The 18043-nt window shown below is 34.5% G+C and overlaps 1 protein-coding gene across 1 annotated transcript; it reads right to left on the bottom strand.

Moving 5' to 3' along the window:
• Positions 1–1054: 1054 nt before the first annotated feature.
• LOC115975783 (7-deoxyloganetin glucosyltransferase-like) lies at positions 1055–3098 on the bottom strand. The gene is made up of 2 exons (XM_031096758.1): positions 2416–3098; positions 1055–2314 (listed from the first exon to the last, which is right to left on the bottom strand). The coding sequence occupies exons 1-2, from the start codon at positions 2936–2938 to the stop codon at positions 1380–1382; spliced, it is 1458 nt and encodes a 485-aa protein (XP_030952618.1). The 5' UTR covers positions 2939–3098; the 3' UTR covers positions 1055–1379.
• Positions 3099–18043: the final 14945 nt, after the last annotated feature.

The raw sequence follows: 18043 nt of genomic DNA, 5'->3' as shown, positions 1-18043 counted from the left end.
AATCTGTTACAAAGTTTGTTATAATTTAGTTTCTCCAAACGGCACCATGTTGAGGACCATATATTCCTATTAGACTTGAGCTAGAGACCGCGTTGTGTGAGTAAGTGATCACAAGCTTGAACTTCAGGAGCTAATGTTTCACGCGTGTCTTCTTTAAACAAAACGCACAGCTTTGGGCAATCCTTTTGTCATAAATGTCGTCGTGTTTGTGTGTCTTCTTACACAGATGAGCTCTATGCTTAAAAATGAGTTGGTGAAATCCTAAACCCACATCCACCGTTAATCAAAATTCAAATTCAATATCAATGAGTGAGTTCCAATTAGCTCAATTAGTAAAGTTTCTGATGGTTGTATAAGAGATCTAGGATTCAATCCCCGCTTATACCAAAAACTAATTGTGTCTTGGTCTGATAATAAAGAGCTATTATCAAGAGCGAACGCCATAAGTTGAAACTCTCTTTCAAAAAAAAATTCAATATCATTGTAGATTAAAATAACTCTAAATTAAACCTAACCAAATCCATAAACTGTCATTAACACCTATAAATACTCATGAATTTCACACTAACAAAGTCCAAAATCGAAAAACTACAATTCACCTGGTAGTTATTTCTCACTTACACAATAAAGAAACAGGTACCTGTCACAGTATTTTTCAAGCAATGATTTCCACTAGTTTATCATTCATTCGTATCCATTCGTTCTGCAATCAGTGCAATGAATGTTAATGCAATGTTTAGTCATACAAGGACGGGAGTGCTTGATTTGATCATCACCTAACAAACAATACATGTGGCGCAATAATAACTTTACAAAAGCAGAACGAGTTTGAGAGGGCTTATAAACAAGTAGCAGACCCATTGAGAACTTAGTTTGAGTACAAACCAGATTTTGTCCGCTCAAAGTAACTGAAAACCACTCAAGGCAGTGAATTTGACTTCACAAGAGAAGGAATGAGTTCGGTAACACCAACTTAATAGGAATTTTTGCGAAATACACAATATAACAACGATCAGAATGAGGATGATTGCAATGCCTACTTAACAAAGCCTACTTGAAGTGAGGATGATGCACTCACAAAAGATATAAATTTCATTGAACAAGAATTCATATACATGGGGACTTAGCCCACAATCTTCTACAAGTTTACATTGATAAGTCTACATCTCTACATAGAGGTCTCTTGATAGAGAAGCTGAATTTGCCATTGCATCTTGGATGTTGGATGGTCAAGGGCCCTTTCTTGTAGAATGAAGTTTTCTATTTATAGGCAATAGATGATAGTTATTTCTAGCCAAACTTAATATAAACAAACTTAATAGCGGGTACCTTATTATTGTCACTTCAAAAAGAAAAAAAAAAAATTCTTCTAAATATATTTAGCCCTTTGATAAAAGAACTTCACTCACCAGATTGTTAAAGTTAATGGATGAAGATCCAAGTGGACAAGTGGCCTCTTCAGCAATTTTTTTCCACTCCATTGCATTTTTCTTCATTTTCTTACCCTTTTCTGTTTCCATTAATTCCCTCACAATCTTCTCTACTTTCTCTCTTTTGACATCATTATCAATTTCCATGCCAACGCCCCATTCATTGCAAGTATACTTGCAATTTGTTTGTTGATCAAACAAAAATGGCCAACAAAGCATTGGTACTCCTGCATACACACTTTCAATGGTTGAATTCCATCCGCTATGGGTTAAGAACCCTCCCACTGCAGGGTGGTTCAACACTTCCTCTTGAGGGCACCAACTAGCTATGAAGCCTCTTTCTTTTCTTTCTACCTCAAACTCAGGTGGCAAAATGGTTGATTCTCCAACAACTAAATCAGACCTAATTATCCACAAAAAGGGGTGCTTACTATTTGAAAGTCCACAACCAAACTCAATCAATTGTTTTCGTGTCATAACAGTTACGCTACCAAAATTCACATATATTACTGAGTTGGGTGATTTAGAGTTAAGCCAATCGAGACACTCAGTTTCTTCTTTCCATAAATTGTACCCAATTGATTTCAAAAGGTCATTGGGTAAGTGATTGATTAGTAGTGGTTGAAGAGGGCCAATGGCATATACATGAGTAAACATGGTTGAAAGAGCATCCAATACCTCTTTTTCTAATGCGTTGAACGTGTGAATAACAATTCCCGAAGCTTTAGGAGCTCTTTCTGCTGCTTCGATCACAAGTTTAAAGGCAGCATCATTTGGATCTATGGTTTGAACGAAACTTGGGAGATCCCTTAGACGGATGTTTTTCATACCTGGAATCCAGTCTATCACTCTGTCCAAATACCCATTTGTGAGGTAACTCTCATCTGCAAAATCAATGAATGATTTTAGCTTAAAAATTTGTGATTAGTTGTAACAAAATAATGCAATATTTCAGTAGGGAATTGCGTTTTTTTTTTTTTTAAACCTTTAAGTGGTATGATTCCTTTGTCTTTGAGAGAAGGAAGCTGCATAAAACCCATTAAGCTACAAGCAGAAATAGTGAAGAACATTACAATAGGAATTCCAAGTTCTTGAGCAGAAGTAATGGTGAATGGCATGAAACCATCTGAGATAATACAAGTCACTGGAGGATTCTTTGAAGTTGCACCATTGAGTTTTACAAGGAGATCAGAAAATGGTGCCAAAAAGTTTTTCATAATGGAATCACAAAGAAAATGGATATCTTGGGTAGCGTTGAGGTCCGATGGAGGGAGGCCGTCAGGAATGGTTTCAAATCGGAAGTCAGACAAGCCATCTAAGGAGTTGGGACCTCTAGATTGCAAAAAACGTTGGTGGTTGAACTCAGTGTTGACAAAGGTAATGTGAAAACCTTTATGGTGGAGAAGCTTTGAAAGTTTTAGCATTGCCTTTATGTGGCTTTGAGCTGGGGATGGAATACAAACTGCATGAGACTTATCAGTTACTACTGCCTTATTGGAAGAATCCATTTCCTTCTTTTTTTTATGTGTGTTTGTGCACCCAGATGTGCACTTTCATTGATGCATATAAAAGGTTTCACTTGTCAATCTTAGCTATTTCGTTTGGCCAAGATTTAACGAGGATAAGAAGCGATTTCTCCACTTGTAGAAGAAAAAAAATCAAAACAAAAACAACAATAAAATATTCTCAGGATATGTATCTGTAACACCAGTCATTTTATTTGTCTTGTAATGGATTTTTAGTTTACATTGTTCAATTTGCATTTTCCTAAACAAGTGACATTTGGAGCCGGCTGATATATTCTCTTCATCTCGTACTTAAACGCACTATTTACTATAGGTAATCATGTAAACAGCGGTGGTGGCTCCAAGATTTTTATTTTATTTTTAAGAGGTTAATAAAAAGATGAATTTTAGATAGAAGCTTAATCTTGTGGTCTATGACTATGAGGTTTCCTTATTACAAATTTGTTCATGTTGGGTTAAAATGAATTTACCCCTTAGCAAATTAATTAATTACCTAAATTAATTAATTAATCAAATTACATGCAATAACGTGGTAGCACAAAAAAATTACCAAATAAACAAATCACCAAATAACTAAATGCAGTGGAAATTAAATTTGACACAGGTGATTTGTTTACGAATAGGGAAAACCACCGAGGCAAAACCCCACCAGGTGAATTTAAGGTCACCACTCTCGAGATTCTACTATTATCAATCACAATCGGTTACAAGTAAAAGGAATCCCAATACCCAATACCAACCTACAATTAAATCCTTACCCCAATGCCAAATTGGACTTCTATTGTAGCGGCAATCTCTCCGTTCAATGCGCAAATCTCAGTACGTGACTATCCAATGATGCACGGATCCTAGTACGTGACTAACACACCAACTTTAGAAAGATTTTTGGCTGCAAAGTTCTTCAATTCATCAATAGTAAAGATCAAGAAGCTCCCTGGTCACAAAACCCTTGGCGTAAAGAAGCAATAGCTTCTATAAAGAATATGATGAACTAGAGAAATTTCTTCATCTGGTCACAATATGCATGGATTATTCTTTTGCAACACCATGCATCACCTTGTGACGACTCATAAAATAATCCTTATATATGTCTAGGGTTGAGAGAAACAAGGACGGAGCCAGAGCTTAAAGTTAGGGGGGCCAATTTTACTGTTAGTTGCGTGTGGTGGTTCTAGCTTCCGGCTTAGTTGCTTAACAGCTAATGAGGTTTTTTTTTTTTTTTTAAATTTTTTTATGTGTCCATCCAAGTATGGACAAAATTATTTTGTTTAAAATTTTTTAAAGGGTCAAGTTGTTTGTTTTAGGTAAAATTGGTTGATTGAGTTTAATTGTTTTTAGCTTTACTATTGGTAATTTTTGTTGTTGAATAATTTTTTTGGGCTTGTTTATTTTGCTTTAGATTTTAGATCTAGCCTTTAAAAGGAGGAAAATGCTAGAATTACAAACTTTTTTTTACAAATTATTAATGTGATAAGTGGTTATTTGTAAGTTAAAATGCGATGTAAGTGATGAGCCCAAATGCAAACCAATAAAAGTTTACTACCACAACAGTTTGTAAAAATGTTATAGAAAATTTTGTGGCTAGAGTAGTACTCCTAAAAGAATCAATGATAATATTAAGGGAGGTAAAGTGTGATTTTATAGAACAAAATTGCTAAAATTGGTGACTATGTATATATTAATTATAAAAAATAAAAAATAAAATAGGGGGGGCCGTTGCCCTCCCTATTTTCCCTCCGTCCTTGGTGAGAAAAGAAACCCTACACAAATACTCAAGGATATGAGTGTAATTAGATATGGAAAACCTGATTTCGTAATTCTCAACACATACAGCTTGTATCAAGCTTCTATCGAGTTTCAGCAGTAATTCTCGATAGAAAGGATTCTGTCGAGACTTCTGTCGAGCTTTAATGAACAGCACTTCCTTCACTTGTTTCTTGGTCAGATTTGCATAACTTCAATACTGAACTTGAACTCTTGTTTCTTGAAGTACTAAATTCATCCTAGATCTACCCAATTACAAGCAAAGTGCGTTTTGTTAAAAGATTAGCCAATTACATAATTATGTCCCTAACAGGCCATAGTACTAGTAAGAAAATAAAAAATAAATTATTAGTTCATTTAGCGTATTGTTTCATAATACAAACATACTAATTATTGTTACTAAAATCACCTGGATAGCTATGTCAACCTTACCTAAATTTAAAATTTTAAAAGAAAAAAGAAAAAAAAAAAAGAAAGGGCAAAACTTACAGTACCTTATGTCCAGTACCTTAAATTCCCGTAATATTAAGACATGTAGCTACTTAACTAGAGACACTAAACAGTGTTGAAATTTCACATGGACTGAGAAAACCCAACCCAACAACTCTTTCTCTTTCACTTCGATTGAACTCAAAAAACAAAACTCTCTCAATCCACTCCTCTCTTTGCTAGAAATCAAGCACCCATACCCTCTTGAGCAGCCGTGTGTGCCTTTGATTGTAGCAAACTATGGAACTCATCGTATCCACCAGCAGTAGTAGAATTTTCATACACCCAATTGCTTGGCTTATGAAAATCTATCTTTCGAAAGAGATAAAATGGCCATTAGTCTTGAAAATATACCTTTAGAAAGAGATTTGATGGCTCATTCTTCCAATTGATAACACATTGACCAAACATTGCGACCATAGTTTGGAATGTGTCAACAAAAACCATGGACAGCAAATCTTGGGACAAAATTGGCCAATGCCCTTTTCGCCCAAATTATATAGCCTTATGCCCCCCTTCCCAAACTAATTAGGGAAATGCCCCTCTTTTGTAACTCGATTTTCTCAAAATCAAGTTTAAAACAAAAAAAAAAAACAAAAAAATTCCTAGAGCCCTATAGTGGCGTTTTAAGGAGCCTATAGTGACGTTTTAAGGAGCCTATAGTGACATTTTAAGGACCTATAGTGGCGTTTTGGAACTCGATCTCCATGAAATCGAGTTATAGGCAATTTTTTTTACCTATAACTCGAGTTCATGGAGGCCGAGTTCCAAAACACCACTATAGGTCCTTAAAACGTCACTATAGGCTCCTTAAAAACGCCACTATAAGGTTTAACTCGATTTTGAGTAAATCAAGTTTTAAAAGAGAGGCATTTCCGTAATTAGTTTGGGAATGGGGGCATAAGGCTATATAATTTGGGTGAAAAGGGCATTGGCCAATTTTGTCCGCAAATCTTGATATACTCTCTCCTCCAACTCATTGAAGTTGCAGGGGGAAAAAAAAAAAAAACAAAGACCCTAAATTGGATAAATTACTGAAGTGGGTTTGCATAACCTCCATTTACCACCATTAATTTGTCTAGCGCAACACTAATTCTTGACTACTCTCATCTAACCTAAAAAAATTAATCTTCAAACCCAAAACTTGTGTATTTGCATAACCTCCCAAAACTTGTGTATAATGGAGAAAATTCATTCTCTGATTCGAATTCCAAGCCCAACACCAGTCCTATCAAGGCAAGTCTATCAAAATTGTTTGATTTCTCTTCAAAAGGGTATAGGTGCTTGATTTCTAGCAAAGATGGTTAAGAGAGTTTCACTTCTTGAGTCCAATAAAAGTGAAACAGAAAACGCTACTATCTTCGTCACAATGTTTGAAAGAGGATGAGTGTGTATCTAAGATTTGCCCAAAAAGAAAGAGCTGCAGAAAGTGAAAATTCATAACATACTTCAGCTATAGTTGGAGAGTGAAATTGCGATTTACAATACAAGAAACTGCTAGTGGAGATAGAAATATAGAAAGAAAGAAAGTGGTTCACAAAGGAGAAACGCAAAATCTCAAATAGCAATTAACAAACTGACAACATCAATGAAAGCAAAACCACCCTATACTGTGAGCAAAGCATTCACTCGAAACCACTAGATCAAACACTTGGGGGCCAACTTTGCTCAATAAAGTCCAAGCCGTACATCATCAGTTGACACTTGATAGTTCAAACTTCAAGATGATGTACCGCACTGATAAGACACTCCCAAAATCCGTAGCCAGGGAGTATCCTTTCTTTTTTATAATCTAGGTACGGCCCGGACACGGTCAGAACACGCTGGTACGTCCGAGACACAGATTTCGGCTGGAAAAATCATACTAACCGAAGCAAAAAAAAAAAACCCCTCAACTTTCAGATCTAAAAATTTGAATTGCCTCTTCTCTCAGGAACTTACTTGCTTAAGGTCATAAATGTTGTCATCATTGTCAGCATCTTGCCGCTATCTCCACCATGGTGGCGCCACGTTGTTGCTGATTCGCTGTAACGTCTACTACACCGATCTCCTCCCCCATTCTTCTTCTTGCTTCACTAAGCGTTGTTTGAATTTTTTTTGCATTTAACATTATTTTTGAAATATTTTAATTAGTTTTCATGTTTGCAAAACTATATAGCAAACTAGTTTCTCGAGACTCTAAAACTCGAGTTTAGAGGATGAACTCGAGTTTCTAAGACTCGAATTGCATGTGATGGCAGTCTGATGTGGAAAAAAATCCACATGAAAATCGGGTATTTAAAACTCGAGTTCTTATTCTCCACATTCCACGAACAAGTCTATTTCTTCTTCTTCCTCCGTTCTCTTCTTCTTCTTTCCAAATATGATTCTTCTTCTTCTGGCCCGATCTGGTCCTTTGTTCTTCTTCCTCTCCTCCTCTTCTTCTTCTTCTTCCTTCCTGATGTGCTCCTCTGTTCTCTATTCTCTGTTCTCTGTTCCTCTGTTCTAGATCTGATTTGATTTGTTTCACTATAGAAATCAAGTCCTATGGACACGGATTTACTTCTTACAAACTCGAGTCTATAAGACTCGAGATCTATGTGGCAAAAAAACCCCAGATCAGCAAGTAGAACTCAAGTCTTTGAGACTCGATATTTAGATGAAAATCGAGCCTTTAAAACTCAAGATGCTAGTTTGCAGTATTGTTTCTAACGTATGTAAACTTATTATATTCTTTCCCTCACTAATGCTATCCTGAAAATTACCTCAGCGTTGTTTCCTCCTTTTTAGTTTCTTCCGTTGCTTTTTCATTTTGGTCTTAGTCTTTTGTGTGTTGCTTTTTAATTTTCACATGACCCACGTGTTTTCTATTCAATTCAATTTCTTTTTTCTTTTTCTTGTTTACGTAGTAGAGGTGGGTAGAGGAAAAATGGGGGTTAGCTAAGCTACACCTGTTCCCGTATAGGGCACTCAGGTTAAGACCCGCGAGCCAAACCTTATGGATGCCCACCAATGAAGGACTGCTGGTAGCGGGACTCGACCCTAGGTAGATTAGACGAACTGCCCGAACCTTACCAATTGAACCATCCCCCGTTGGCATTCAATTTCAACTTTTATGCTCTGAAGGATGTCACGTGAATAGCTATGAGCCTATGACTCTTTAATAAAACCATTTTGTATATTATTATTATTTTTAAACTTTAAACTAAAAATATGTCTATTGTGTATTATATTACTTTTAATGCCTATGACTCTTCTTTGATTTTATTGTTCTTCTCTGCTGTTCTTATTTAATTTAAATTCTTAAATGAATATAAATTTTCAAAAATATATAAAATTAATCAATTAATTATTAGCCATATCCCAGACATGTCGTACTCTTTTTTTTTTTTTTTTTAAATTGCCGTACTCCCGTACCCGTGTTAGTATTTGTGCAACTTAGATCAATTCATAATCACGCAAAACCAATCTATTCTCTTATCTTCCATTGTTGCTTTAAGTATTTGTCTATGGTAGTATTTCTATGGAAAAAAAAAAAACCATTTGAATAAAGAGAGAGATTATACCAAAATCAGTGTCACCAGTAGATCAATCGTCGTTGGTCTTCACCATTGGGCACCATGCTTGACCGTTTGGCGTCACCACCATGAAATCGAAATTACCAATCTCTTCTGTTAGGGATTTATTTTTATTATTTTTTACCTAAGAAATCACGGGCTAGAGATTATTATTATTATTATTATTATTTTACCAAACACGTGAGCTTACTCACTAAGTAGGTTTTTTTTTTTTTTTTTTTATTTAGGTAATGCTGACATGGCAGTGTGGTAGTCTAACGTGGCATTAAACCAATAGTTTATTTTGATGGTTAGCCAACATTTTTTATCAATTATTTATCCATAGAGACCATTTTGATATAGTACCAAAAGGTTAAGTACCAAATTAACACATTTGAAATGTCAGAAACCAAATTGATATACAGCGTAAAAATTAGAGACTAAATATATAATTTTCCCTTTTATTTTTCATAAAAAGATAGTACTAAGAGAGATCTTGTGGTTGTGAGTTCTAATTAGCGGTGCTTGTAACTTTGCAGTTGCAACAAATATCATCTGTTTCTCTCTGTTTCTCAATTTTTCTCTTTTCTATTATTGTTTCAAACTTTCTCTTATTTTATTACTTTAATATCAGCAATCCCAGCTTTCACTTTTATCTCTCATCAGTTCCTTTTTGCTTTTTCATTTTGTTTGTAGAATGAAATTGTAAAATTTCATATACTTGCGTGTTTTTTTTTTTATCTTCTTTTTGTAACTTCGATATGTTGAAATTATCTTTTTATTACATTTTGTATAATTTAAGTTCCCTGATGGCTAAGCTAAAAGGGAAAAGAAAAATTCTTACTGACCTGTTTGGATTGAGTCGTACTGCTTCTTCAAGAAATGGGCCGCTTGGCCTATGAACGAAAGAATTCTTTTTGCTTTAGTTTAATTTAGGACAAGTGATAACGCATATAAATAAATAAATATATATATATATATAGGCAAAACTGAGAGAAAATCTAATTAAATTCTAAATTGAAGTCTAATTTTTCGCCACATGTCTCATCTTATTTTTAAATTTGTGTGTCAAGTGAATTATTAGGTGCAAAAATCAAAGTGTCTAAATTTAATTAGATTTTATATTGAATTTTAATTGGAGTTCATGCCATGTGTCTCATCTAATTTTTTTTTTTTTTTTTTTAATTTTTGGGGCAAAATTTGTGTGTTAAGTGAATTATTAGGTGCAAAAATCAAATAGTTTAAATTCAATTAGATTCTAAATTGGATTTTAATTGGAGTTTAATTTTACGCATCTAAATTTTTAATTTTTGTGGCAAGTGAATTATTGAGTGCAAAACCCGAAGAGACTAGATCCAATGAGGTTCTAATTTATAAATAAATATATATATATATATATATATAGATATAATTTTGATTGTTTTTAAATGTACTCGTGTATATGCACGGAGTTACACATTGGAACAATAATAAAGAAAAGGGTAAAACTTAGATACAGTACCTTATATACAGTTCCTTAGGTACCCCTTCTAAATTACTGCCACCTGTCTAGTTTAGTAACTTAGCTAACGTCTGTTAACACTGTCTCATTCTTTTTCTTTCTTTCTTTCTTTTTTCTTTTCTTTTCTTGGCCTGCTAGCAAACTGTGGGAGGGAGGGAGCTGAACACAATGTAAAGCCCAAAGGCCCAGTCCAAGGATTGGAAAAGGCCCATCCATACACCAATCTAGACCTGACACGTGGACTAAGCCCGAGGAGGGAAGGCATGAAGACCATGCTGATTCAAACTTAACATGTGAATAGAAGTCTAAGGATGAGAAACAGACGGAATCACCGTCCGAGGAGTCCAAGGAATGAATGCACCTCAGGAATGCCTCAATTGGCCACCTGCACCAAAAAGTAGGGCACTTTAGAAGACTTCAAAGATGTGCATGTGAAGAAGAGAGGAAATATCTGGGGAAAGTAGCCATCACCTTTGCATTCAATACACTGCACCAACTGAGCTGGCTGCATTTATGAGGAAAAGACACCTGAACAATAATTCCATAGCTCACAACACTCTATACCACCTCTAGAAGGGTTATGATGGGATAAGCATCCCAACTACAACTTTGAGGCATACAGGTGGAGGGCTCAGATGTATTAGGGGAGACTATATAAAGGAAAGGAACCCCTCTAGGAAAGGTGTGGAGAAACAGAAATAAAACTAGAGATAAGAGTTTATCAACTTCTATGAAGAAGATAGCAAACAATATATGAACAATCCTTCCTCGGACAAGCCCGAGGAAGAGTATACTTAACTTGTGCTTCTTTCATCATATTATGAGTCATTACTTTGTTAATTTCATGCTTGGATCTTACATAACATTATAGTTGACTTAGAAAGCCTTCTCTCTTACAAATTAATTGTGTTGGGGCAAAAATACTGAGTTCCACTATTCTAAGTGGGCTTGAGCCATTTTTTGAGCTCTTACACAAACCTATTTAGAATCTTAGATCTCTTACCTTCCTCACACTAGATGGCTATTATTGTGAGATTTTATAATCTAAAATAGCAAAGAAGAACTCAATGTGTACAAAAATCAAATTTTCCCTCTCAATAATGCTATGTTCCAAATGACGGCAAAACAAAAGATGGTCAATCTATGGAAATTTCTGACAAGACAATGACTAGGAGCACATGCACTCAAAAGATGCACCAACTAATTTCATTTTTCTAGATGGACTAAGTGAGTCCGTAGATTGATTGGTAGGGAAAAAAAAATTGACTTTTGCTTTTGAATTTCTTTCAAAGCCAAATCTTGACATCAATAGTCCAAATTGGGCTTCCTGCGTGGAGTTTGGCAGCGAAGTGGTCGTTGGGTTTGGGTAGGAGTATGGCTATGCAGTGGTTTTGTTTGGGTATGTATGGGTCGGCTTTTGGCGTTAACTCAACTTCAAACCCAGTATTTTTTTACGTTTAATTTTGGAATTTAAAATTTTCTGTATGGCTATTGATAAATATTCAAGCATCAAACAAAATGGAAGAATGAAGAAATTTGAAGCTCTTAGATTTTCTCTTAGGCTAGGGAAAAATAGAAGAAGAAAGAAACAAAGGAGAGGCAATGTTAACGGTGGTTAGCAGAGTTATTAAAAACTAGATAGGTGACAGTAATTTAGAAGGGATACTTAAGAAACTGAATATAAGATATTCTACTTAAGTTTTGCCCTAAATGAAAACATCCGCAAAGACTTTGGTCAAATTCCAAACCTAAATCCACAGTCAATCAAAATCCAATATAAAGCATGTAGATTAAAATTTCTCTAAATTAAACCTTACAAACCAAATTCGTATACTGTCATTTACACCTATAAATACTCATAAACATCTCACACACACACACACAAAGTTTTAGTATCCAAAAACTCCAACACATCTGATAATTATTTCACACCAACACAATAAAGAAACAAGTACCTGGCTCTCATAGTCTTTTCCAAGCAATGCTTACCACTAGTTTATCAAATCATTTGTATCCATTCATTCTGCAATGAACGTTAACGCAATGTTTAGTCATACAAGGACGGGAGTTCTTGATTTGATCATCACCTAACAATACATGTGGCACAATAAAAATATCAACCGGTCAACTCTCTCTCTCTCTCTCTCTCTCTCTCTCTCTCTCTCTCTCTATATATATATATATATATATATATTCTTTTTTAAAGTAAGTGATAGACAACTAGCTAGCAAGTACATTGTTATTCTTGTTGTTAAGGTTTTAGCAGGGGCGGAGCCAAAAATTTTTGTTTAGAAGGGCTAAGTTGTGGCACTAATATATATCAAGACAACTCCCACACACATATATACACACATGCGCTTTTTTATTACATATACACATATATATACACACACTTTTTTATTTGATAAGTTATATATATGCACACACCCAACAAAAAAAAAAAAACTTAGTACTTTCAGTCAAAATTATGTTTGATGGTGATCTTTCATAAAATAAAATTCATTTTTACCATTTTCATGGTGAAATTTTTAAAGAGTTTCATTTTCAATACAAATCATCAACTTGTAAAAAAATCTTTCAACTAAACTAATGAAATTTTCAAAAATATGAATGATCTAAAACTTGGAGGAATAAGTTAAGCAACAAACAAATTTGAAGCTATCTTGCTCTAACCCATTATTTGGCAACTAAAGAGACATTTCATGTGTAATTTTAGTGACAAGATTTTTTTCAATGAGTCAGTAACTTGTTAATCGCCACATAACAGGTTGAAAAAGATAGATTCAAACATGTTTGGTGCCAAACTTTTTCAAATATTTAACAAATATAAGAGCATATTTTATAATAAAAAACTAGAATTGTGAAAAACAAAGTTATATCTCTATAACTTTAAGACCAATTATTTTTTTAAGAGCATTATTGAATTAATTCAAATATTTGGAGGGGCCAACTTTAATTTTTGTATACTAAATTTTGAAAACATTAAAATAATTATATATATTAAAAAAATCAAAATTTGGGGGGGGGGGGGGCATGGCCCCCCACCCTATTACAGTGCTCTGCCCCTGTGTTTTAGGCCCTAGTTGTCATAAAATTAATCAGCTTTTGACCAATTAATTAATTACTTATGCTCTTGATTAAATTTATTAACATATCAAACAAGCACAAATCGTATAGACACCAGAAATGATGATCCAGGAAAACCAATGAAATTGTTTTTACACTAAAAACCCTAGAGGGGATTTCACCTAAAAAATACTCAAGGCAACATATCCATTAATAGAATTGAAGTTTGTACAATAGACTTAGCTTCAAATCTACTGCTACCTTATATAGTACTTATAGACGTGGCCGCACGTAGCTCTGAATCCACAAACTCTTCTATTATGGGCTGTTACACACGAATTCTCCTATTCATGACTCCGAGAACTCTATTGAAAAATTTGATCAACAACTTTGGTTAACTAATTGTAGCAACTTTGCTTTATAACTGGATCTGAGGTTTGCACGTAGTCTCTAGTTATAACTTCAAAAGGGTTTGGAAAAACTCTAGATCTATGTACAAAACACTAACCTATTATGTATTCAAAAATGTGCTTGGGGTTGTATTTATATGTAATTGGGATCCATCAACACCCTAGACCAAACGGTTGAGATTCAATTCCGTCTGAGTCTTGATTTGTCAATACTTGTAGTTCGACTAGTCGAAGTAAGTGGATTTTGACCTGTCGAGCTTATTGTGATAATGTAGTCTTCTAGCTTTATCTTTTTTGCAATATTAAGTCTTCACCTATTCTAAACTTGATTTTCTTGTTCCAATTGTATGGGTCATATATGTAAATTGGCATATGTCGAAACAAAACACATTTTTCATGTATTTGATTCTTAGTTTCTAGTGTGTTGAAGAAGATCTTAAAACAAGTGGTAATATTAAAGATTCAAGAACACTCAAGGAACTGCAGATACCGATACATGTTGATTTATCGACATTTAATGAACCTCGATACTTGCTCGACAACTCTCAATCTATTGAGCCTTAAGTAAATTTAATTCCAAGTTCCGTTTTCGGTCCATGATGACAAGGCTTCCTAAGGATTTGTGTATTAGGATTCCAGAGCATATAAAAGGCATATTAATAGCTGTTATTAGAGGTACAGAGAAACACAGAGAGAAACATGCTTGATAGGAGTTGATGCAACATTTTGTTCGATGACTTAGAGTCAAGCCTAAAGAAAAGGTAAAACAAAACTCTTGAAAATATAATAATTAATATTTGAAATTACACAAACTTTTTGTTTATTATGTCCCGTTGTTAATGTATCTATTAACACCATAAAATATCTTAATGGCCCACAAGGTGAGTGTATTGGTCCCCAAATATTTCCTTGAATTATTTCTAAGAAAGATGAAGATTCAGCAACTATCTTTTATTATGATGACTTGATAATTAGTTTACCTTGAGAACATGCACTATACAAATAATCACTTATTAAAAGAATCTTTTGTTTCTTTATGGGGTGTCCATAAGAGTTCTCAATGATTCTGTGCATCCTTATTGACCCGGACGTCCAAGAAAATCATGCCAAAGCATAAAAATCTTTGGGTCAAGCACTTCCGGTGCACTACAACATTTACTTCGATTGTTCTTAATGCAGTATAATTTAACCCATAAAAGAAAATAGACAGTTTTTATAGTACGAGCTTTTGACTCAAAACCATTGAAGTAATATAAAGATCTTTATTTTTAATTGCCTACATTATTTATTTATTTATTTAAAGGTAAAGTAATCATGTATTCAATAATGTAGATTTAGAGATAGGAAACATAGTGACTTATCTTTGTATGGTTTGTAGCTCCAGCTGTATAGTGTCAATCAGTTGATAGTATTCCAACAGAATGACTCCAACAGTGGAAAGGCAATTTGCCATGATAACTTCAAGATTGAAGGGGAAAAATTTGTGCAACTGGAGGGAGAGAGAGTATGTCTAGCTGTGTGTAGAGACTAGTTAATTTTGTCCCTTTTATCATGCACTTAAATGAATTTCCCATTGATAATGCGCTTTTAGTTATTGTGAAGCTGTGAATAGCCTTCCATGGGAAGGGCTTTTGCAAGATAGATTTGTGCCTTCCATGAGAAGGGAATTTGTAAGAAGTATTTGTGCCTTTTAGGAGAAGGGCTTTAGTATCAGAAGTTTATGCCTTCCATGAGAAGGGCTTTTAATATGAGTGTTTGATATCTCTTGAGAAGTATAGAGATGGTAAAAGATATAGATGTTTTGTGAGATGTAGTATTTGTAATTTGTAAGATACATGAAAGTATGAGAGATATGGAGGTTAAAGATAGTAAAGATATGAGATTATAGCAACTAGAGAAGTTATAGTGATTACTTGTGTTGCTTTCCAAGGGGAAATATTTTGTAAGAGAAGTGAAGAGGGAGATGTAATTAGAGGATATGGGCAGCAAGATAGATGTATCTGAATATGAAGAGTGAGAGAATAAGTATAAGAAGAGTAATGGTGCTGTAGTTTGACTAGCAATGTTGCTGAGATATTTTGCTAGAGGATGATAAAGGCTTATGAGTAGTGATATAAGGGGCAGTTGTGAGCTAAGGGCTAAAGAGCTTAGTTTGTAATTTGGAAGCTAAGAACTCATAAGCTCAAAACTTTATTAAGAGCTTAAGAAGATAATTAGAGGGAGAGGGAAAATAGAGAAGTTTATGAGAGAGTTGTTCTTCTCTATTGGTGTGTCTTGGTGTGTTGATGAGGGATTCTATTTATAGCTGAGTTTAAGGGGGTACTTAGCAAAGAATCTCAGCCAAAATCTGTCCCAATCAGGATTAAATCTTTGGAAAATCAATCTTGGATTTGGCCGAAAATGGTATTTCAGCTTTAAGGGGTTTTTGCAGTTTTGGTAATATCAGCTGGAGGAAAGACCAAAAAAAAAAAGAAAGGATTTTAGCAATAAAAAAATAGTTTCTTTGGTTGGTTTTGGTTTTTAGTCAAATAAAGAAATTTTGTAATGTTAAGGATGTTGGGTCAGCTATCATAGTTTTTCTAAAAAAGCTGTCAACAGCTATCATAAGATAGCTGTTGTTTGGGGCTGAAGTAGATGAAATCACCTGAATGATGTTAAGTTGCTAGAGAGAATATTCAGCATTTATTTCATGAATTTGGCTGAAAATAGAATGATTTCTTTTAAGGATTTCTTGCAATTTTGGGTATAGCAATTGTACGTGCAAGTTAGAATTAAGTTTATTTATGTGAGTGAAATAAGTTATCTAACAGTACATTTACATGAGAAAGCTCAAGATGATGCAAGCTTTGACATGACACTTAAACAAGAAATAAAGAAATTCATGGTAGGACATGAAAAAGACACACTTTTAAACAAGAAGAAGAAACTAATTAAGAAAACAACACAGGATGTACATGGAAACCCCTAGAGAAGGGATAAAAACCCATGATTTGAGCAAGAACAAAACGTTCTTGCTCGGCTTAGCTTGTATTATGTATTGGAAAAGAGATCAGTTTACAATGAAGTTGCCTTTCTCTCCTACCAACTCTTTACTTTCATCTCAAAATATCTAGTTGGGTTCTTGCCCTAATAACACAACTACATGTTCCTTTTATACTCTAAGGAACATGGCTGGATACAAGGACAAGTGTCAAGTCATCATATTTTCTCTTTTGGATCTTTTCACACCTGTGATATTATCTGCTAACTAAGGGATAAGAACTACGCCAACGTGGCACTGGGACCCGTGGGTAGGTAGCTTTGCCACTACTTGCGAGACAAGTCTTGGACATTGAGAGGGACATCAAAAGCACTGTGATTGGTACACGTGTTTCCAAGGTGACTTATGGTGCACTCAACCAATAAGGGGTGTCCTCATAGCCTCTAACCTTAGAAGGTCACTATCTCCCTTTTTGTGAGTGCTTGAGTACCATGTCAAGTGTAAATCTTACTTCCTTCCCAAGGCAATCACGCTTTTAGCACTGACCAAGACAAAAATCTCTTAGCCATCACCTACTCTCCCTTGCCTCATAGCTGCTCCACGTGTAAAGTCCAAATTCAACCACTTACACATTCCCTCATGCCTTAGTGGTGTTATGTACAGCATCTGGCTACTAGTATTGAGTATTAAATGCCTGTTAATGTCACTTTCAGCCAAGTGTCAAATACTGAACACACTGTTGGTGTTCTACTAAAAATGTTTCATCTTTTGGGTATTTATATTTTTGATGCAAGATTCTATTACAATACATTTTTATTAAGTAGTAGAATGATTGATTCATAGTTAATGAAACTTTAGAGATCTAGTCAAGGTTTCATTGTATTGTGACTTAATCTTGGTGAGCAAGAAGAGCATTTAATGTTCTACTCTGGCAACTAGCGAGGGAATATTTCACCTGATTATGGCAAATGGTAGCTGTGTATTAAAGATATTATGAATATTTTATATTTGAAGATTAAAGATAGCTAATCAGATTTAGCCATGTGTTTGAGTTGGATTCTACCTGAAAAAAGTATTATAATTTATGTAGAATAATATGATTAGGTTTTCAAATTTGTATAGTAACAGTTGGAGATTGAATGAATAGTTATTTGAATAGCATTTAGATGGCTAGAGTTTTTGAATAGTTGTTATATGATGAATATTAAGTTTTAGGAAAAGAGTAATGGGGAGTTTTATCATTTTAAGTGTTATGTGATAAGAGAGGCTTACCACATGTTACCCACTACACACTAACTCGTCAAAGTTTAAAGAGTTGGAGAAAACACGCCAAACAACATG

The sequence above is a fragment of the Quercus lobata genome, chromosome 2 (genome assembly GCF_001633185.2).
Source record: "Quercus lobata isolate SW786 chromosome 2, ValleyOak3.0 Primary Assembly, whole genome shotgun sequence".
Lineage (NCBI taxonomy): Eukaryota > Viridiplantae > Streptophyta > Magnoliopsida > Fagales > Fagaceae > Quercus > Quercus lobata.
This window is presented reverse-complemented; position numbering and strand designations above follow the sequence as displayed.